We start from the raw sequence: 21,360 nt of genomic DNA, 5'->3' as shown, positions 1-21,360 counted from the left end.
AAAGAAAGCCAAATATCTTGGTTCTTGAATCTAAACAACTACCAAAATGGTGTCACTCGAGCCGATTGATCTATTCCAAGGACGCCCCGCACCAGACCTCCTTCCAACAGAACATCTCAAAAATGCTGCTGTTAAAGCCCTTTCTGATAAAAGCGTCTCAGACCCCGGTCTAGGCTACGGACCTGATGAGGGATATTTCCCATTGAGACAGAATATAGCGAGTTGGTTATCAGCTTTTTACGAGACCCAGCAACCTGCCAATGCAGAACGTATCTGCATCACGGGCGGTGCAAGCCAGAATCTGAATAGTATTCTGTCAGTTTTTACTGATCCTCTTCTGACCAGGATGGTCTGGCTGGTGGAACCTACCTACCATCTCGTTTTTCGCAGCTTCGAAGATGCGGGTTTTCATGGGAGGATGAGGGGAATACCGGAGGATGAAGAGGGTATGGATGCCGATGCTCTCGAGGGGGCTCTGGGGTTATTCGAGGAGGGTGAGGATTCAATTCCCGACATGGCTAATGTAAGAAATTCACCCTTCCTCCAAATTTCCCAGGCAGTGGATAATAACGATAAATACAGAAAACTTCAATCAAACCCCACAAATCCTACCGCAAAATATACAGACATGTCATTTACTGCGTCCCAAGTTTCTCGAACCCCTCTGGGACGACGATGACCACGTCAAGACGCGAGTCGCTGGTCAGAATAGCGCGGAAATTCGACGCACTGATCGTGTGCGACGATGTCTACGACTTTCTCAACTGGGATCTGCAAGATGTGAAACATACGCCGAGTTCGTTCCAGCGCCTTGTTGATATCGATCGCACTCTTGACGGAGGTCCGTCAGATTACTTCGGGAATGTGGTTAGCAATGGTACTTTCAGCAAGCTTATAGGCCCGGGATGTCGTGTGGGTTGGGCTGAAGGGACGGTGAAGTTTGCATATGGTCTTTCTCAAGCGTATGTTTTGTGCGCCCTTCAATCTTCAAGCTATTTCCATGAAAGGAGATACCTATAGAAAGATCAAATCAAATTTGAAGACGTTCAGGCTAACGAAAAACACTGGCAACATTTAGGGGCCAAAATATTTCCGGCGGTGCACCATGCCAGCTCATGTCGACTTTCGTCAATGAGCTTCTTGAGGGTGGGATTCTGGAGCAGCATATCGCAACGGTTCTTATTCCACACGGTCGTCGGCGACACTTGGCCATTCTCGCTGCTGTGAAGGAGCATCTCAGTCCTCTCGGCGCGATGATGTCTTCTGATATTAGTACGGGAGGCACAGAATTAGGGGGTGGTTATTGTATTTGGCTCAGACTGCCTGCTCCTCTCACGGCGGCTGAGGTTTGTCGGAGAGCATCCGAGACGCAAAATTTGACTCTTGGGTGTGGCGATGTATTTGAAGTTCCTGGGAGTAGGTCTTCGGAGAAGGATCTCCGTCGAAGCTTGAGGTTGTGTTTTATGTGGGAGAATGAAGAGAGGATAGTTGAAGGGGTTGAAAGGCTGGCATATGTTGTTAGGGAGTTGCTTTTTACTAGTAATTGAGTTATTGATTATTAGATACTACATTGTACAAATGGGAGAAAGAATTTCCTATTGGCCTTTAGATGTTTTAATTTTCCAGCACGTAGACTCATCCTACTATTGAAAGAAATTCTTCAGGCCTTATTAAACCGAAGCTTTCATCACACCGATCCAGGTTGAACGTGAGTCGATGTTTTCGAACATTCTGGTGGCATATCAACTCGGTGGGGCCGGTCTTCCCAATTCGGTAGTCGAGGCGATTTGACCAATCATTTCTACGACCAAAAGACTTCCTCTGTTGAAGAGAAGGTATATAATGCGGCCAATTTTCAGCCGATTTGGATTTTATCTCCTCTCTTCCATAATTCTTCCAGCATCTCAACAGCACACAATCAAGTCAAAATGGTCAAAATCGAAACATTTGCCGTGGAGCAGGTAATAGGCCCACCTCCCCTCAAAAGAAAGATAACTTCGGCTAACCTAGTATGAAGTGGATGGATCTTTATGAGGACAATGCTAAGCACAATCTGGCCGAGACCTGCTGTGCATCACTCTCGCTCAAAGAACTCCAATCCCTCTCAGGAGAGGAGACGGACATTATAGATTTCTCGCACAAGCAGACCTATGGTGCAATTCGCGGCTCGAAGGCTCTACGTTCAAATATTGCAAATCTATATTCGGGCAATTTGACGACTCCCTTGACGACCGAAAATGTTCTTGTCACCAATGGAGCTATTCACGCCAATTTCCTCGCTCTCTATTCTAGCGTCGGCCCCGGAGACCATGTCATCTGCCACTACCCAACCTATCAGCAGTTGTATTCTGTGCCCAAATCCTTCGGAGCAGAAGTTTCTCTTTGGAAATCTTCCGAGGCAAATGGATGGAAGTTGGATCTGGCAGAGCTGAAGTCTCTGATCCAACCAAATACCAAGCTGATCATCATCAAGTAAGGAAGAAAACCGAGAACCCTCAATCCATTGAACTCTACTAACCATTATTAGTAACCCTCAAAATCCAACCGGCGCAATCATCGAACGCGAGGCGCTACAGGATATTGTCAATATCGCCAAACAGCACGACATTACGATTCACTGCGACGAAGTCTACCGACCACTATTCCATTCCCTGGGCCCAGCAGAAAACCCACCATCTATCCTAGACTTCGGATATGAAAAGACGATTTCAACCAGCTCGATGTCCAAGGCATTCAGCTTGGCCGGTATTCGACTTGGATGGATCGCATCCAGAAGCTCCGAGATCATCGAAGCCTGCGCAGATGCGCGTCACTATACTCTGATATCGGTTGGACAACTCGATGACAGTGTCGCGACGTATGCATTGTCCAGCTCCTGCGTTGGCAATCTACTTCAGCGCAATACTGAGCTTGCACGGCAGAATCTGAAGGATTTGGAAGAGTTTGTTCGTTACTATGAGGGATCGGCGACGTGGGTTCGCCCCCGGGCTGGAACGACTGCGTTTATAAAGTTCGTTAAGAATGGTGTCCCCGTTGATGATGTGGCGTTTTGTCAGCAGCTTTACGAGAAGAACGGGGTTATGTTGGCTCCTGGTAGTCAGTGCTTTGGAGACGGAGAGTACTTCAAAGGATATGTTCGTGTGGGATATGTCCCTGAACGACAGGTGTTGGTGGATGGGTTGAAAGCTCTGCGGGAATTCATGGGAAATGGGTTCGAGAGTGTACCCCTCGCATGATGCAATTGGATAAGTGCGACCAGGTTAGATCCGGTAAATTGTGATTGGATCTATTGTAGTATCTATTAATTCTTTATCATTGTATGGCTAGAAGAGAACCAGCTCAAGCCCAAGTCGTGCAAAGTATTCATCCCATCGTAAATCGCTGCCGGATTCCCAGTACTTCTCCAGCAATTCTCGAGTTCTTGTGAAATTCCCCATTCCGAAGTTTTGCATTATGCCCATCCGCTCTCGTATCATGTCTCGTTCACTTGGGCTAGTTGTCTCACAACCCGCGCTGAACACTGGCCATAGGATCAAGATGTTTGCTGTTGATGTCAGGTTGATATTTTGAATAGCGTCGAGGATATTCTTGATGTCTATTCTGACTTTGATGTGGTCTATTGGTAGTAGCTGGACTCGGCGGTGGAGGTGGAGTAAAGCAGAGTGCACAAAAGCCAGATGTGTGCTTCTCAACTCGGTAGAAAAGGCTTCTCCTTCCTGGTATGATGGACCGGAAAGAGGCTTCTCTACCAAAGACATTATGTCGCTTTCGAGAGCCTCCACTTCGGCAATTACTCGAAGTGATGCCAATTCACCAGGGCTAGTGTCGGCAGGCATATTATCGAGTCTTTGAGAGCGGACCATTTGGGATATTCGTACCATGTACGGGATCAAGTCTATTGAGTAGCCGCAGATGTCATCGATGTAGTCATTTCCCAAAATTGAACCTCTATCCAACGGTCCATTCTCGGGATCATGAATACACTCGCCGTCAATTCCTGACAAGGCTGCGATGATATCCATAGTCTTGAACCACTTTGCTAATGATAAGAGAAATGGGTCATCGGTGGAGTATGCTTCTCTTTGGTGCTGTAGACACGCGGCCAAGAGACGAAGGACTCCTCGGAGATGTGTTCGCCAAACGTGCATGTTTCCATTGCAGACATCATTCGTGCACAGAGCCATCGCCGTAGTAATCGTTTCGGCTTTGAGTGACTGGTTTGCATCTTGAAGTGTCTCACGCAAACTAGATATTGCCATATTCGTATATTTCAGACAAGTCACTTTCGGGTTCGGGGTTGAGTCTTTGATAAGACGACTGTGGTGGCTGCAGGCAGACGCTAGAAGGGCGTAGAGCAAGTGAGGAGTTTCCATGGCAGCACCGATCATCCTTTGGAGGAAGAAATCCGGGGCTGCTGGAAATAGCATCTTCGAGGTCTGGGTGCCAAATATGTGCATCAAAAATCTGGATTCGTTCGATGACAGGAATGGCGATGGGTTGATTGGAGGTTGATAAATCAGAGACATGGGTTTCGAAGACGAAGGCGAGCTTTTTGGGACAGGAGAAGATATTTCTCTGCTATTTCGTCGCGGTGTCCTTGGTCTCTGTGGCTTAAGAGCAATGATGCTTAAGTCGTAGCAACATTGTCGGGGAAACCGGATGCATCGCGAGCATACGGGCTTCTGCAGATCGCACTAATAATGACAGTCAGTTATGATCTAATGTTACGGTATCTAAAGAGGACGAAATACCTTGACTTTCTTTCTGCGACACTCGGTACAGCCATCGCGCCTTCGGCGGGGGCTACCGGAATTGAACTGGGCATTGAAAGAGATCCCGCTATGAGCCGGAGCCGCCATGGTGTGAATTCTGACACTCGAGCCCTGCTCTGGGGATTTTCATTGAAATGCCTCTGCAGAGTGTTCCTCTTCTACGAATATTCCAATGATGTTTGTTCTTGAGTCAAAGCTACGGGCTCTGATTTGTCAGATTTGTCACCTCTTTGCCTCTCCAGATCCACATTCAACCCTCATACGGTCATCTAGGCGATCTCGCCAATCATAGCGACCCGTCAGGTCCCGCTCATATAATTTCAAGTTCTTAGGTCAACAGCATTCAGGATCGATTTGCGAGCCCTAAACAAATAATGAAAGCATGGGTCTCCGTGTGATCATGGAGCGAACTGAAGCTATTGTCCCCAAGTCTACGAGCTACGAGGTTTTACTGGACAAATAGAGTAAAAGGAGGTCTCGGAAAAATTCGGATGTTCACTATACACAGGGGCTGATGGGAGGTAGAGGCAGAAAAGAGACAAAAGAAAATTGACAGGACATAATAGAACAACGCCATGAGAAGAAAACATGGAGAATTTGGTACACCTGGGTCAGAGTCGAGGGTTCCTAGGGTAATCACGGAGAAGAAGAAGATTGAGTCGATGCATCCCTGCTCTCGGTTTTTGAACCCTATAATGAATGGCACAGAAGCCGTCTAAAAAAGGGGGGCCATTTCATAGTCTTCTTCCTGTTTTTTTGGATGGTTTTTTGTATTATTGCGTTGCGGGGATGTTTTACCGGTCGACTTCACCGAACACCAAATCCATGGTACCTAATATAAAGTTAGAATTATGAAACGATGGCAAGCCATGATTGTGGAGATGGGAATGCTTACCGATAATAGCGACAGCGTCAGCCAGAAGGTGACCACGAGAGACCTGGTCGAAACCACCCAGATGGGCGAAACCAGGGGCACGGATCTTGCAGCGGTAAGGACGCTCGCTGCCATCACTAACCAGGAAGACACCCATCTCACCCTTAGGGGCCTCAATGGCGGAGTAAGTCTCGCCAGGGGGCACAGAGTAACCCTTAGTGAAGAGCAGGAAGTGGTGGATCAGAGCCTCCATGTTCTCCTTCATGGCGGTACGGGGAGGGGGAGAGATCTTGTAGTCCTCGACACGGACGGGGCCCTCGGGCATCTTGTTCAAGCATTGGTGGATAATGCGAAGGGACTGACGGAACTCCTCCATACGGCAGAGGTAACGGTCGTAGCAGTCACCGTTGACACCGACGGGGACATCGAACTCAACCTGGTCATAGGCGTCGTAAGGCTGGGACTTACGAATATCCCATGGCACACCGGAACCACGGAGCATGACACCAGTGAAGCTCATGTTGAGAGCATCACGGGCGTTGACAACACCGACACCCTGAGTACGCTGCTTCCAGATACGGTTGTCTGTGAGAAGCTCCTCGGTCTCATCGATACGGTCACCGAACTGAGTGGCCCACTGGTAGATATCGTCGAGCAGACCCAGGGGAATATCTTGAGAGACACCACCGGGACGGACGTAGGCGGCGTGGAGACGAGCACCGGAAACACGTTCATAGAATTCCTATAGCACAAAGTAGGAATTAGCACATTGCCGATTACTTTTCCGACGAAACTCCGGGTTTCCGGCAAACTTACCATGAGCTTCTCGCGCTCCTCGAAACCCCACAGGAAGGGAGTCAAAGCACCAACATCCATTGCGTGGGACAGGACGGACATCAGGTGGTTAAGGATACGGGTAATCTCGCCGAACAGTGTCCGAATCCACTTGGCACGATCGGGGATCTCAACGTTCAGCAGCTTCTCAACGGCAAGGGCAAAGCACTGCTCGTTGGTCATCATTGAGACGTAGTCCAGACGATCAAAGTAAGGCAGGGCCTGCATATAGGTCTTGTACTCGATCAACTTCTCGGTTCCTCGGTGCAGCAGACCGACGTGGGGATCAGCGCGGATAATCTCCTCGCCATTCAGCTCCAGAATCAGACGAAGCACACCGTGAGCAGCAGGATGCTGAGGACCGAAGTTGACGGTGTAATGGCGAATCTTGCGACCCTTGATGCCCTGAGCCTGGGATTCAAGGCCAGCGGGCTCGTCCGGGGAAGAGGTACCGGGCTTGTTGGCCAGGGAAGTGAACATCGGGTCGGTCGGAATGAGTCGTGTAGCCTGATAGCTCGTGGCTTCCGCATTCTGGCGAGGAAGTGTGGTCGCAATTGAGCGAGAGCGAGGCACAGATGTGTTCAGGACATTGGAGGGGCGGAGGCAGAGCCTTTTGGGCGCATTGCCCGCGAGGCGAGTGAATGAGGCGGCCATAGAGGAAAGTGAGAGGAGAGGTCCGGGGGGGGGTCGAGGAAAGAAATCTGGGCCTCAGACCAGGCGCATTCAATGGATTGGAGGCGGAGTGGGCTCGCTGGGCGGAAGGGAACCTGCGTAGGAGACGAGGTCCGTCTTGCACGTCGTGCTCCATTTTCAAAGTCACGTGCTCCTAGCTGCCCGGTCATCAGTGTGGATTTGATTGGTCAATTGAACCCCACCTATATTGCACTCAGCACTTTAGGGGCTATACCATATCTGGTTAGCTTCTTACCCCTTCACCAAGGCTTACCACAAATTCTTTCTGCCTCAGGTGTCAACCCATCCCTCTTTTAACTGCCACTCATAATTCTGCCATTTCTGCCTCAGGCCACCGGAAATACTTTGGAGGCCGACCCTCACGAGAAATTATTCTTATCGCCGATCAACCTTCACCTCTACACTTCACCCGTCCCCTCTAGCTTGCCCACCATGGCACCTCTCGTCGCATCGCAGGGGGAGCTGCAGCGTCGTCGTGTGAGTCCGGATTTTTTCCTCTCTTCCCTTTCTCCCCGTCTCAAATATTAATCCATCGCCTAGATCATCGACATCAATGCAGAGACTGTCACCAACATCCCCTCCACAGATTTCCCTGGTCATTGGCCCGGAGAGTCACACGCCTGGGCCCTCGATCAATTCAAGGAGGTATGTCAATTCTCCGCTTCTTGGCCGCTGTTCATTAAAGCTATTCCCTAACCGCTTCTTTCCGACTATAGAACTTCAAGGTCGACTACCACCGCAATGACCCCTACGAGGCCTCATTCTCGCTAATCGGGCTGGATGCTGCGGTCGCCAATGCCTTTCGCCGCATCCTTATGGCGGAGATCCCCACTCTGGCTATTGAATACGTCTTCGTCCACAACAATACCTCCGTGATCCAGGACGAAGTGCTCGCCCAGCGTCTGGGTCTGATCCCGCTGAAGGGTTCCGTGGACGGAATCAACTGGATGCGCTGGTACCGGAAGCCCACCGAAGATGAGGAACCTTCCGAAGACGATGGTCCCTCCGACTTCAACACCGTTGTCATGCACTTGGACGTCGAGTGTACCAAGAATACCGATGCCCACCCGGCTGAAGAGGACCCCCGCAAGCTCTACAACCACGCCCACGTCTACGCCAAGGATATCTCTTTCGCCGCCGTCGGTCGTCAGGAGCAATACTTCGTTGGCGACGGTACTATCCAGCCCGTCAACCCGGACATCTTGATCGCCAAGATGCGCCCCGGTCAGAAGATCGAGATGGAACTCCATTGTATCAAGGGTATCGGAGCTGACCACGCCAAGTTCTCCCCCGTTGCAACCGCTTCCTACCGTCTGATGCCGGATATCAACATTCTGAAGCCCATTATTGGAGATGACGCCAAGAAGTTTGCCAAGTGCTTCCCCAAGGGTGTCATCGCTCTTGAGCCTGTCACCTCTGCCGAGGCTTCGCGCAAGGGCAGTGGCTATGAGGGCCACGCCGGTGAACAGAAGGCTGTCGTCCGTGATGCTTTCAATGACACCGTCAGCCGTGAGTGCTTGCGCCACGAGGAGTTCCAAGGCAAGGTCAAGCTCGGCCGTCTCCGCGACCACTTCATCTTCAACATTGAGAGCACTGGTCAATTCGAGAGTGATACCCTCTTCCTGGAGTCCGTCAAGATTCTCAAGTTGAAGTGCGCCCGCTGGAAGCGTGGCTTGAACGATCTCATGGCATAAAGCCGCAGGTTCCTTCAAATCTCGCAGTTATAACCTTTATAATGCATTTCACTGGCGTTGGAAATCTTCGAGCTTCGTTCGCGTTGTACATTTACGAAAAAAAAAGTTCGGTCAAGATGTTGGCTTTACGAGGCCGGAGTCCGGATATTACTTGTTTTTAGATCAATGAGGGCAGGTGGCTGTCTTTGGGAATAAGTTTCCAGAGAGTTGAATAAAGCTAAATTTCAAAATCATTCCAGTCGTTTCATTGTAATTTTCTCGTGCCTAGGAACAGGACACGGAGATTTATTGAAAGTTTAGTCTGTATCGGAAGTCGATGGTGTATGCCGGATCACTGACAGCCACCTCCTCGCCATCTTCGACAAGCTCACGTAGCTTCAGTCGCAAATTGGGTCTGGTGTGCTCCTCCAGCTGAGGTGGGAAGCGCTGGTACAGAGTCTTCTCCTCCGTTCGCAGACTTGGTTTCTTCAACTGCGCTTCAGCTCTCTCTCCAAGGCTTTCGATGAAATCACCCAGTGTCATATCCGCATTTACAGTCATCTTCCGTGCAAGATTACCACAGACAGGGCAGTCGGGCTTTTTCTCGGCCTCGAACGTGTAAGTGTACACTCCCTCCTCACCGGCATACATCATGTAGTTCTCGAGGTAAGGATTACACGATGTCGCAATCTTCAGTACCTCCGAGGTCGTGGATGCTGCAATAACTGCATTGGTGGATGCAATGGCCGGAATGATGTTCTTCACTACGCCTTGGGTCATTTGGAAAGTAACGCCATGGATGTGGAAGTGCTGTGCCCGTTGTAGAGCAGCATTATACACCCAGGAGATATGTTCCATATCGTCACTGTCAAAAGAATCGTCCTTGCGCTTCTCCTGCCACGCAATCTGGTGGGCCCATTCGATGCAGTGCTGGGGCTGGCGCGGGATAGTAGCAATCGTGCAAAGCGGGACCGCAGGTCGAGGCGCGTGCATGTCAAGTTGGCATTCAATGCATGAAGATAGTGTAGGTAGAATGACACGGGCCTGGCCCTTGAAACCTAGTCCACAGTTAAAACGTATCATCATAAGCTTCTCGTGGAAAACGTACCTTCAGTTCCGCCATCGATCAAGGGCTTCAAGCTCTCCGGGTCCTCCGGGTCGACCATTCCAATCAAAGTTGAGTTGATCCAGCGACGGGCTTCAATACTGTCGAGACCACAGATGACGATTTTGAATTGCATATAATAATCTTCATCTTTGTCTTGGATTTTACCAACGAAGGGTGTGATCTTGACGCCTTTGACACGTTTCTCTACAAACGCCGCGGCAACTTCTGCCTTTGGTTTACCTATATCAGCCTGACGGAACAGAAATTGGCGATTCAGGTTTGAGATATCAATGGTGTCTACCTATCATGTTAAAGTCGGGTCACGAAAATGAAAGTCAAGGAAAAGCATACCCATGTCGATGACATGAATGTCTTTGAATCCTGACAGTGCCAGATTCTTCAATATTTCGCATCCTAGTCCACCAGCTCCTCTGGATACGTGGGTTAGTCTAGACTTCACTTCGAAGAGATATTATTCATGCCAGGACGAACATCACACTGTTTTATAATTAGTTAGCACATCTCTTCCACACAAGTAGCTATGAATCATCTTACAGGATTTTGGAAGATTCTAGAGCCTTGACTGTTTCCATGCCAGGTACCCAATCTTCATCACTGTAGGGGCCAGGCTTCGATAAAACCTTATAGAGATGCTGCCTGTCCGATGTTAGTAAACATCTTCTCAAAATGGAAGGCTAAGGAATTTCCTTTAATTCTTACCATTGGCCCTGCTTGTCTTCCATGGTCACACTTGTCGTCGTCATTTCGAGATCAATCAACAATCGTCCACTTGACGTGCACGCGCGAATTCTTTAGAAGTGATGAGATGTAGTCCCACTTCGCAGGAAATGATCAATTTGGTGATTTCGGGACAGTTCTGTCAGAATGTGATTACAGGGATTCACTGTCGTTGAAACTATCTCAAGGATTGAAGGGTTCTCTCCAAAGCGAGAAGAAGGTTGTGATGGTGAAGAGAGGATGGAGATGACATGGCGGCGTTGGTGTTGGTGTTGGCGGGCAAGGCAGGCACGGACCACGTGACTGTGGTTGGTGGCCCGCATACAGCTTAAGCCTCAGGGTGGAACAGGCGGCAGTTCAACTTGGCTTTCGACTTCATCCCGGTGATTCAACTCTAACAATGGATGGCCTATTGACTGCCGTTAAAACTGTGAAGCGAGATCAGAACTCACCCCTGGTCGCTGCTGAGGTTCAGGCTCGCGAGAATCCCGCGAAGCCCACCATTGATTTTGATCAACATGATATATCTTCACAACAAGCCATTGATATTCTGGGATCCGAACCTGATCAGGACGAACTATTCACTATATTATCCGCCATTGACCCTTTCAACACATCCAGACAGATTCAAGATCTTGACATTCGAATTCCCAGTCCAACAGCAGCTCAAATCCTCCGACTTTTAGTCAGCACCACCATCCCTGGTCATTGGGCATCACTGGATAAAAAGGTCAAGACGTCGAAGGAAAACAAGACCCGTGCAGCTATTTTGCGATGTCTTAGCAGTGTGGCAGGTCTTGGATCTCTGATCACTCAGCTCCGATCTCAAATAGCATCAGCTCGGGCCAATGTTCAACAAGCGGAAGGTTCTAACACCTCACTTGCGATTCGGGATCTTCTTTCCGTTCTTGCTTCTTTATTGGAACCCAAAGATCTTTTGTTCCGACTTCATTCAGACATTTCAGTCCTGCATGGCAACAAAACAAAAGAGCAGGTTGCGTGGCGTGAGCTAGCGTCTCTTGTTGGCGCTGGGAAAATTCTCTCAACAGCAGCCGAGGCACTTACTCTCTCTAATGAATCTGAATTTCCGTCCTCTATTTCTTGGACGGGAGAAGGGTCTCGCTATACGTCATGGCTTGGTAATAATGTTGCCTATATGGCTTCGAAGCTACAAGTGGACGACGAAAGCGGCTGGGGATCTCTCGCTTTCTTGACAGGCCGAGGTCTAAGTTTGGGTTATGCAGGCAAGCATGACAAAATACTCAAAATCAAATGGCATTTTCTAACTTGCTTATAGATCAGCTCGTGCGAGAAATCTACTCGGCTCTGCTTCTCGATCAGCAGCTCGTGAATAGATTTGGCCTGCTTCTAGACCATCTTCGGCAGTCAGAACAACTCGTCATGCTCGAGGCTATATTCCGCGACATCCAGAAGCGTTACTTTTCAGCAGAGAATTCAGGAGACCATGAACAGCTAGCCACCAATACCGAGATCATCTCCAGCGTGGCGGCTTTATGCTCTACAATTATTGGCGATCGATCATATCTAAAAAATCAAATATCAGAGTGGTTGTGTAAGAGTCAAGGCGGCTCAATACAGACCATAGGGTTGCGTCGAGCCATTTTAGCCGCATACCACGACTCTAGTGGTAAGTTTCCTCGTTTTATGCGGAGATATACGTCTAACAAATGCAACCAGATTCTCTCAAAACATTACTTGTGCGTAGCCTCGAAACCTTTGGTGACAAGTTTAACGTCAAACACGTCCCACTCATTACCCAAAATGGTGTGTTAGTTTCGAGTCTTAGTTTCGTTTATTTTGAGACTGACGATTGAAATATTACAGCCAATGCCCAGACTATTCTTCTCACCGCTGGTCATTTGAGACAACTTGACCCATCCCAAGTCAAGGATATTGGTCGCACTGGCGTTTTCCTCAATGCAGTCTCTAACAGGCTGGCAGCATCATCAAATAGAGCACGATTTCTCGGCATGATTGTTGGCACCGCGATATCTGAGATTATCGAAGAGCCAGGAAAATCACTCAAATTCGACCTCGAAGAGATGCAAAGTGAGGAAGCATGCTGGTATCTTAGTCTGACTAAAGTGCAAGACAGAGTCGGGCTACTGGAATCTATCAAAGCATTGCAGACGCAACAATCAATGACTCACCAGAAACCCCAGAAGGAACCTCGTGTAAACAGCGACAAACGACCACAACCACGTTCAGGGCAACAGCAAAGGAGTAAGATCGTTGCTATCGAAGAAATTGATGACAGTAGTGATGCAAGCGATGAAGACGAAGATCTGATTCCCTACGAAAAGCCCGATGATGACGACGATGACGACGATGAAGATCCTACACTTGTCCAACGAAACAAGCCCATTGCTCCTGTGTAAGTATCTCATTAATATTCCAGATGGGCATATCACTAATCAACACCTAGGTACATTCGAGATCTTGTCACTTACTTACGGGATACCGAGAACGTGGAACGTCATCAGCTTGCCATTACCACCGCGCCATCTCTGATCCGCCGCAAAACTGGCTTTGGCAGCGAGCTTGCTGAGCAAATCGAGGAATTGGCTCTTACAATAGTAGGCCTCAACAACGATAATAAACATCCACAGTTCCACGAGTCTCGTCTTCAAAGCATGATTGCATTGATCGTTTCGCAGCCCCTCAAAATGGGCCGCTGGTTTACTGCGATCTTTTTCGACGGCGATCTCTCCCAGGTCCAACGATCTGCTGTGCTGACAGCTCTGGGCCTGAGTGCCCGCGAAGTAGCAGGAAACGGAGAAGATGATGCCCGAGCTTTGAGTCTCCCGAAGCTACAAGATACCTCGTTCCCTTCAAAACGGCTATCGCCTGCATTGGAGACTATGTTCCTAGGTTCGGAGAACGAGTCCCCAATCGCAAAATTGACACAGAAGCTGTCGCAGGCGTCGTTGCAGCCATTGGCTGCTAACGCCGCAGATGAGCTTACCGGCCCTAGTGCATTGAAAGTGCGCACTTTCTCATCGCGCATGGAGGTTGAGAAGAAGCGTCAGGATCGTGAGACCCAGAGACAAAAAGGCATGGCGAAGGACTTGAACAAGGTTCTTGCCGAGGGATTCTTCTATCCTCTTCAAGGACGCTTCGAAATCATGATGCTACAGTTCTCCTCGTGAGTCGTTGAGCTTTGCTCCCTAACTTTTGGCGAATGTCATCACTAACCGAGTCCAGATCATCTGCGCCTTCCTACAACCCATTCTTCGTTCCGCATATCCTCAGCCTTTTTCTCCAGACGATTTCTCTGGTCGTCTCGACGGCAGGCCCTCATACTCCTTTTCTACCGGGCTTGACCCATGAAACTCTATCTCTACTTCTTTCTCTGCACACGAGCCCCGCGTCAAGTGAACCGACTGTGGCCGCCGCGCTGCTGAATCTATTCCTCGCAATTGTGGACTTGAACATCGCTTGCGGTTCCAATGGGGAGGAGCGACTGGTCACTGAGTACGCCTCGCAAGTGATCGAGCTACGCGAATGGGCCTCCGGGGTCTTTGACCGTACACCGTCCAGCAATAAATCAAGTCTTGGCGCCACAGTCGATCCAAACGAGCAAATCAGGACACTTTCGGCTGGGGTGATGGTCCGGCTTGGAGAGGTTATTGAACGGTATCAAGGTCGATTGATGGGTGTCAACTCAGGCTTCAAGTATTGAAACTTGAAACTTGAATCCACATGAAATATTAGAGCCAGTTACGCATACATATGAGAAAGAATTAACTTTGAGAAGTGTGATATCGTGATATTATTCTAGATAGGACTAGATTTGAGGTTCATGATGTATAGTTTATTCAGTTTTGGCGAAGCTACCCTTTTCAATGGCAGCGTCCATCATACGGTCACCGCTAATAACACCCGTGGTACAAATGATAATTCTCCGACGCGGAGCCTCCTGGGCTGCGATGAACCGTAGCGCAGCAATCTCGGTGAATGTAATGCCACCTAAGAAGAATACATATACGTTCTTCGTGCCGTTGTTTCCACTGATCGTCTGTCGGGCCCGGACAGCTTTGTCGTCGCCCTTTTGAACGATGCTGAATGTGGCACCGCGAGCACTCTTGACCACGTCCTCGAACCCGAGCCAGCCGGGAGACGCCGCACTGGCGTTATTTACTGTTGCAACCGGTGTACCACTCTTAATGAGCGACAGCATGTAGGGTTTTTGTAAAACGCATTGGACCAGCCGTACGCTAAGGGGAGCAAAGCCACTGTACACGTAGGAAATGTCATTGGGGTCTTTCTCGCTGACGTCCTCAATTACCAGTCGTAGATTCTTTCGGAGATATCCATAGTTTGTCTTGGTGCCTGCCTGTGCACCAGACGTGGGGAGGAGCATTGCAGTAGCAGAGGACCGGGGTTGTAAAAGTTCCATCTTCTCTAGTGCCCAGAAAGTGAGAAGATGTTGATGACCGTAACCTTGCAGAACCTGTCTTTTGAAGTTCTCCAGGTCACGGGGACGCAGTCCACCATTCATGCACGACTCCAGACACAGCAATCGGAGTATATTCTTCAAAGGCACGTCTCGCGCAATGAGCTCTTCAATGTTCTCATGCTGGTTCGTAGGGTCAATGCCTGCTGCGCTGTTCTGCTGGATCTCCAGCATCTTCCGGAAGGTCTCGGAGCGAGTCAGCCTCATGATCTCCTCGGCAAGATTAGTATGAACCCGAAGGCTTTGGTGTTCTATTTGGTAAGTCGGTAACTTGTTGACGAACTCGCGTAGTTCGTTTGTAGACTTGGCCGAGTGGCGTGTCTCATAGTCAGTTTCCAGGCGACGGGCCACTCTGTGCAGGAGGTCACCGACAATAACAAAATTGGCGTCTCGCAATTGATTGAACAGCTGATCTGACGCGTCAAGTTGAATCTTTCTCTTCAACCCTTGTTTGGCCTGCTGGGGTGCCTTGGAAGACTCTTGAGCTTGTGGCCCTGCAGCTTGGCCGACGATACTAGTGTCCACTTCGGCTTGGTTGTTTTTGATGCCCACAAATTCATCTACCAAGCCCTCATAGGTGAGTTGAGTTAGTAGTGGTGTGCCAAAATCGACATCACGGTCGATGATGATCAGATTCTCCGTGTCAGCGGATGGAAGAAGACCTCGCATAGAGGTATCAGCCAGTCCGGAGCTTTCCTCGGCATCCAGCTCTTTTCGCATGCGCAGCAGAAGGTCCGCCAGACGACGCGCATTGTCGCCTTTTCCTACAATACGCGGAAAGTACCCGTGTCTCTGTTGGATGCCCATTAGTGCCTTGGCGGCATGGAAAATGCAGCCGGGGTCCTTGTTCTAAGGGGAGTCAGCGAGGGATTCAGAGCGTGACATGAGTGAATTCACTTACCAGATACAAGTCACCGAAGGCATCGTCTAATTCTAGTGATAAGATATCCTGTTCCAGTGGCAAGAAGTGGAGTGGGAACTCGGCGATTGTGACATCTCCGATGATCCCCGCATCTTCTAGGACGGCATTGCTTACGAGGGTGCGTCGAGGGGTGAGGAGGATGGAGAACTCATGCTGGATATTGCCATTGTTCTGTAGGCGTTTGATCTGTTCTAAAAAGAAAGGAAGGATGATGTTAGCTCAATCTGATGACTATCGATCGGCGGGCTACTTGATGAAAGCCAGATAAATGAGCGAAAAATGACCAGATTTCAATCTAGGGAGCGTAGGCCGAAGCCACAACCGATTACATAGAGATGGAAGCTCATATGTAACTGCTGGAGTCCCAACGAGACAGGGGGGAAGCGGGTAAAACAATGCAATGGCAGACAGAGAAGGGCGAGGAAGTCACGTACCTGCGACGGTCCGGAGGTGATGAGCCTTCTCACCACGAACCAGGAAGACGACATTGCGCTGCGACGAATCGATGTTTGCATTTTCCAACAGGAAGATGCGGTCTACGCCGTACTGCTGAAGTTCGGAGAACTTGACGAACAGGCCAACTGGACCTGCCAGCTCCTGACTGATGACGAGGTTCTTCTTTCCCCGAGCCTAGGCAGCATTAGCAGAGAGCTCGGAGAGTGGTAGAGAGTACCATTACTCACGCCTTCCAGAAGGGCTAGCAGTTCCCTGCGAGCCTGATCTCTGCAGTAGTCGGCATCTCCCTGAGGTGCCATCTGTGCGAGGAGGGCGAAGTCAAGTGGGCGCAGTGACGGGGGGGCAGTGACGGGGGGGCAGTGGACAGGCAGCAAGCAACAAGCGAAAAGCAGCCAAAACCCAAAAATAGCGGGCGGAGAGGCGAAGCTACCCTCTTTGAGACTAGTGGGGTATTCAAGGGCTGAGTCAGCTGTACTGAGGTATGAATGCGGTAATATGACCAAAATTGCCACTTTTACTGCATGTCACATCCGTCACGTTCTTATTTGTTGTATACATTGGGCACTTTGTACATCGCCGCCGCTCCCCTGAGGCGCCAATCAATTAATTCAATCGAAACATTTTCTCGCCTCGCACTCCCCTACTCTTTCCCTTTAATTTCCTCTCCTCGTTTGATCATCTAAAAATCTTACCCCCGAAACCTCCGTCTCATTGATTCATCTCACAAGCATCCTCTTCCAAAAAGAAATCCCAACCTCATACCCGCCTGCGTCATGGGAATCTTCAAGAAATCCGATAAATCCGATGCCGACTCCGAAGAGTCGACCCGTCGTGGTCTTTTCGGTCGATCCAAGAATAAGAGCCCCGCGCAGTCCACCAACCCTTACGCTCAGCCTGCCCCCCTCGATGCCTACACCAAGGCCAAGATCAACGCCGGTGTAGCTCCTCCCCCGGCGGGTGGCATGGGATCCCCCGCCCCCGCAGGCGGACCCCACGATATCCCAGGTGATAACAAGTACCAGGGAGGTGGATATGCTGCCAACCGCTATGGTAACCAGGGAGGATATGGCAGTGACCGATTTGGCAGTGGAAGTGGGAGTTCTGGCGCTGGCGCCGGCGCCTCACGATATGGATCGGGAGGTTATGGAGGTCTAGGCAGCACCGACCCCAACGATCCCAATGCCGACGCCGCTCGTAATGAGCTTTTCGGTGGTGGTGCCAGTAACGGTGCCAGTAATGATGGCCAGGGGACACCTCAATCTGGCGCCCCGCCTCCATACTCAAACGACCAACCGGCCAACTACGGTGGCGGCAGCAATGAGTACAGCATGGCCACCTACCAAGACCGACAGTTGACAGCGGAAGAAGAGGAGGAGGAACAAGTTCAGGCTACCAAGCAAGAAATGCGCTTCATGAAGCAAGGCGATGTTGCCTCCACCCGGAACGCCCTCCGAGTTGCAGCCCAGGCCGAAGAGACCGGTCGTTCAACTCTGGCCCGTCTAGGCGCACAGGGTGAGATGGTCCACGGTGCAGAGAAGAACTTGGACATGGCTACAGTGGAGGGACGTCTTGCGCAGGAAAAGGCTCGGGAATTGAAGACCCTCAACGGAAGTATGTTCGCTGTGCATGTCTCCAATCCTTTCACCAGCGCTTCACGCCGTCGTGAGCGTGACGAGCGAACCCTCAACACGCATCGCGAGGAACGTGATCAACGTACCGGAACCCGCAATGAAGCCTACCAGACCAATGCCCGTATGGAGCGTGTTTTCCGTGATATCGACCGCGAGTCGGCCAGGCAGGGCAAGGGCAAGAAGGCCAGTGTTACCGAGCGAGCCAAGTACCAGTTCGAGGCCGACAGTGAAGACGAGCAGATGGAAGACGAGATCGAGCAGAACTTGGACCTGCTCAGCGGTGCCGCTGGCCGGCTGAATGGTCTTGCCAAGGCTACTGGCAAGGAGCTCGACGAGCAGAACCGACACCTGGATCGTATTACTGGCAAGGTTAGTACTCGGAGGCTTCATTTCTACTGTCTGACTGTTTTTCTAACCAATTTCTTCTACAGAGCGACTTTGTCGACGATCAGATTGCCATGAACCGGGCCAAGCTGGACCGCATCAATTAAACCTGACCGCTTCGGGAAGAGCTGGGACATGCCTGGTGCTGTACAGTTCGCTTATCATCGACATCGACATCGACCTCATGGGATGACCTCTCATTACAGATATTAATCACAAACAACGGCCGGCGTTCTAGGTGGTCGTTCATTTCTTCTGCATTTGGTGCCACTGCGGTGTTGCGCTGCGCTGGTGGGATGTTGGACCAGCCATTTAGACTATCAATTCAGTATCATAATTGTCACCCAATTGTTACATTCTCAGCGGTATTGTCTTTCGGTGGTACGTAAGAAAATGATATCCAAACTATCAACTTAACCTTCAAACTCGGTAGCTGGCTAGTGTGTTCATCTGGTGACATCGACGGTATGCCAGCCGAGCCTAGACATTTTACTACACTCGTTACAAAGCTCTGCGAACTGGAATTCGAACTCATTGTCAACAAATACAAATACAAATATGCATACTGCATTCTATAGGCTCCATCGATTTCAACGAGGTCCTCCTTCAACTCGAAGTTGCAGCCAACGGAGAGTGACTCTCCGTCCGCGGGGGCGTGTGGGGCATCCCCGGACTGCGACTCCCCGACGGCATTTACACTTTCGAAGTATAAGAACTGCTGTGTAACGACAACTTGCTGCATCTCAGCCAGCTTCATTCCACGGAGATCCAGCTTTCAATCATAAGCCCTCCTCTTCACCCTTCCACCATGTCTACGACCCCCTCATCCTGCGACATCCTCGTCATAGGCAGCGGCAACGCAGGCTTCTCCGCCGCCCTCTCCGCCGCCCAAACAAACCCAGAAGCAGACATAATCCTCCTAGACAAATGTCCCCAAACCTGGGCCGGCGGCAACAGCTACTTCACCGCAGGAGCCTTCCGCACCGTCCACAATGGCCTCCCCGACCTCCTCCCACTGGTAAACAACGTCAACGACCCGGAGAAAGCCAACCGAATCGACATGCCCATCTACTCCGAAGCAGACTTCGCCCATGACTTAAACCGCATGACGAACGGCCGCACAGATCCAGCCCTAGCCAAGATCCTAGTCCAAGACTCGCGCAGCACCATCGCCTGGCTGGCGCAGAACGGCATCCGCTTCCAATTATCCTTCAATCGCCAAGCATACGAAGTAGACAACCGCATCAAATTCTGGGGCGGCCTTGCGCTGAAAACAGAAGATGGCGGTAAAGGCCTGATTGAGGATCACATACGTGCTGCAGAGAAGAACGGCGTGCGAATCTTCTTCGATATGGCCGTGTCAAAACTTCTCACGGACGCGGGATCGGGATCTGGCGCCGTCATCGGTGTTGAAGGTCACCACCGCGCCAGCACCAGCGTCAAGGACGCGAATATCAGCACGAGGACCAGCCGTGCAAAGTTCGCCATCCGCGCCAAAGCCGTCATCCTCGCAGCCGGCGGCTTCGAAGCAAATCCCCAACTCCGAGCCCAATATCTCGGGCCGGGATGGGATGCAGCTCGCGTCCGGGGAACACCCTATAACACCGGTGATCTCCTCCAGATCGCGCAGCGAGACGTCTCTGCAAAGACGGCCGGGAATTGGTCCGGATGTCACAGCGTAGCTTGGGACGCAGACGCACCTGCCCACGGCGGAGATAGGGGTGTGTCGAACGAGTTCACGAAATCGGGCTATCCGCTTGGGATAATGGTTAATCGGGACGGGGAGAGATTCGTGGATGAAGGGTCTGACATGCGGAACTACACGTATGCGATGATTGGGCGGCGAATTCTGGCGCAGCCGGGTCAGGTTGCGTTTCAGGTTTGGGATGCGCGGACGACGGGGTGGTTACGGGAGGAGGAGTATAGGGCTTCTGTGACGAGACATTTGGTCGGGGATAGTGTTGAGGAATTGGCGGATAGGTGTGTTGAGGTTGGATTGACTGGGAGACAGAGGTTTTTGGATACGGTTGCTGAGTACAATGATGCTGTTCGGGATAGTTTGGCGGGGAAGAAGTGGGATCCTGCTGTCAAGGATGGAGTGAGTACGTCCGGGTTGACGGTGCCAAAGTCGAATTGGGCGTTACCGATTGATCGGGCGCCGTTTTTGGCTGTGAGGGTTACTGCTGGTGTTACTTTTACTTTTGGGGGATTGGCTGTTAATCCGGAGACGGCTGCTGTGGTTTCGGAGACGACGGGACAGGAGGTACCTGGTTTGTACTGTGTTGGGGAGATGCTGGGTGGTCTTTTCCATGATAATTATCCTGGTGGTAGTGGATTGACTTCGGGTGCAGTGTTTGGACGAAGGGCTGGACGAGCTGCAGCGAAGAGTCTTGGAGCAGGAAGAGCTTACAGTAGACTGTGAGAGAGTATAGAACCAGTAGACAGTCATATTTTACATTTACAAAGGAAGAGTGGAGTCAGATGTTCACTGAAGCGCTCAATTGTTGATTAGACAATAGTTTTTTTTTACTATAGTGACTGTAGTGGAAGACACCAGCGGGCTTGATATCGCAGTCACGCTCCGCTGGGTTCACCGAAATGTAGATAAAAATTAATAAACAACCACTCTCACACCAATGCCAAGGGTATCAAACCAACACCAAATCCCAAACTGTACACACGGTACGATTGAAACACAGTAGAGCCGGCTAAGGAAGAAACAGACAGAAGGAGAGTTGGAAGCACATTCGCAGACACGACTCAGCAGACAGGAAGAAATGTGAAAATGTAAGATAGAA

General features: G+C 50.4%; 10 protein-coding genes across 10 annotated transcripts; 6 read left to right on the top strand and 4 right to left on the bottom strand.

The window, feature by feature from the left end:
* Positions 1–46: 46 nt before the first annotated feature.
* N7533_005599 (uncharacterized protein) lies at positions 47–1,380 on the top strand (the record flags this gene model as incomplete). The annotated part of the gene is made up of 4 exons (XM_057102249.1): positions 47–523; positions 583–962; positions 1,079–1,272; positions 1,319–1,380. The coding sequence occupies 4 exons, from the start codon at positions 47–49 to the stop codon at positions 1,378–1,380; spliced, it is 1,113 nt and encodes a 370-aa protein (XP_056961879.1).
* A 548-nt stretch (positions 1,381–1,928) lies between these two features.
* N7533_005598 (putative aminotransferase) lies at positions 1,929–3,236 on the top strand (the record flags this gene model as incomplete). The annotated part of the gene is made up of 3 exons (XM_057102248.1): positions 1,929–1,961; positions 2,018–2,472; positions 2,528–3,236. 3 exons carry the CDS (start codon positions 1,929–1,931, stop codon positions 3,234–3,236), a joined length of 1,197 nt encoding a protein of 398 aa, XP_056961878.1.
* Positions 3,237–3,323: 87 nt separating this feature from the next.
* N7533_005597 (transcription factor domain-containing protein) lies at positions 3,324–4,427 on the bottom strand (the record flags this gene model as incomplete). The annotated part of the gene is made up of 1 exon (XM_057102247.1): positions 3,324–4,427. The coding sequence occupies one exon, from the start codon at positions 4,425–4,427 to the stop codon at positions 3,324–3,326; it is 1,104 nt and encodes a 367-aa protein (XP_056961877.1).
* Positions 4,428–5,566: 1,139 nt separating this feature from the next.
* On the bottom strand, positions 5,567–7,134 carry N7533_005596 (NADH-quinone oxidoreductase subunit D; the record flags this gene model as incomplete). The annotated part of the gene is made up of 3 exons (XM_057102246.1): positions 5,567–5,604; positions 5,668–6,388; positions 6,463–7,134. The coding sequence occupies 3 exons, from the start codon at positions 7,132–7,134 to the stop codon at positions 5,567–5,569; spliced, it is 1,431 nt and encodes a 476-aa protein (XP_056961876.1).
* Positions 7,135–7,605: 471 nt separating this feature from the next.
* On the top strand, positions 7,606–8,867 carry N7533_005595 (DNA-directed RNA polymerase core subunit RPC40; the record flags this gene model as incomplete). The annotated part of the gene is made up of 3 exons (XM_057102245.1): positions 7,606–7,650; positions 7,714–7,818; positions 7,890–8,867. The coding sequence occupies 3 exons, from the start codon at positions 7,606–7,608 to the stop codon at positions 8,865–8,867; spliced, it is 1,128 nt and encodes a 375-aa protein (XP_056961875.1).
* A 285-nt stretch (positions 8,868–9,152) lies between these two features.
* On the bottom strand, positions 9,153–10,718 carry N7533_005594 (NEDD8-activating protein UBA3; the record flags this gene model as incomplete). Its single annotated transcript, XM_057102244.1, has 6 exons — positions 9,153–9,904; positions 9,955–10,251; positions 10,306–10,385; positions 10,447–10,452; positions 10,510–10,611; positions 10,675–10,718. The coding sequence occupies 6 exons, from the start codon at positions 10,716–10,718 to the stop codon at positions 9,153–9,155; spliced, it is 1,281 nt and encodes a 426-aa protein (XP_056961874.1).
* Positions 10,719–11,092: 374 nt separating this feature from the next.
* N7533_005593 (telomere length regulation TEL2 family protein) lies at positions 11,093–14,395 on the top strand (the record flags this gene model as incomplete). The annotated part of the gene is made up of 6 exons (XM_057102243.1): positions 11,093–11,921; positions 11,990–12,340; positions 12,391–12,477; positions 12,538–13,087; positions 13,139–13,858; positions 13,918–14,395. The coding sequence occupies 6 exons, from the start codon at positions 11,093–11,095 to the stop codon at positions 14,393–14,395; spliced, it is 3,015 nt and encodes a 1,004-aa protein (XP_056961873.1).
* A 132-nt stretch (positions 14,396–14,527) lies between these two features.
* On the bottom strand, positions 14,528–16,846 carry N7533_005592 (Sec1 family protein; the record flags this gene model as incomplete). Its single annotated transcript, XM_057102242.1, has 4 exons — positions 14,528–16,018; positions 16,071–16,282; positions 16,526–16,721; positions 16,775–16,846. 4 exons carry the CDS (start codon positions 16,844–16,846, stop codon positions 14,528–14,530), a joined length of 1,971 nt encoding a protein of 656 aa, XP_056961872.1.
* Positions 16,847–17,320: 474 nt separating this feature from the next.
* N7533_005591 (putative plasma membrane SNARE protein (Sec9)) lies at positions 17,321–18,669 on the top strand (the record flags this gene model as incomplete). Its single annotated transcript, XM_057102241.1, has 2 exons — positions 17,321–18,547; positions 18,610–18,669. The coding sequence occupies 2 exons, from the start codon at positions 17,321–17,323 to the stop codon at positions 18,667–18,669; spliced, it is 1,287 nt and encodes a 428-aa protein (XP_056961871.1).
* A 701-nt stretch (positions 18,670–19,370) lies between these two features.
* On the top strand, positions 19,371–20,984 carry N7533_005590 (uncharacterized protein; the record flags this gene model as incomplete). The annotated part of the gene is made up of 1 exon (XM_057102240.1): positions 19,371–20,984. The coding sequence occupies one exon, from the start codon at positions 19,371–19,373 to the stop codon at positions 20,982–20,984; it is 1,614 nt and encodes a 537-aa protein (XP_056961870.1).
* Between the last annotated feature and the right edge of the window lie 376 nt (positions 20,985–21,360).

This window comes from Penicillium manginii, assembly GCF_028828005.1.
Source record: "Penicillium manginii strain IBT 31320 chromosome Unknown utg000004l:1.0-7231830.0:1.0-7236170.0, whole genome shotgun sequence".
In the NCBI taxonomy this organism is placed as follows: Eukaryota; Fungi; Ascomycota; class Eurotiomycetes; order Eurotiales; family Aspergillaceae; genus Penicillium; species Penicillium manginii.
This window is presented reverse-complemented; position numbering and strand designations above follow the sequence as displayed.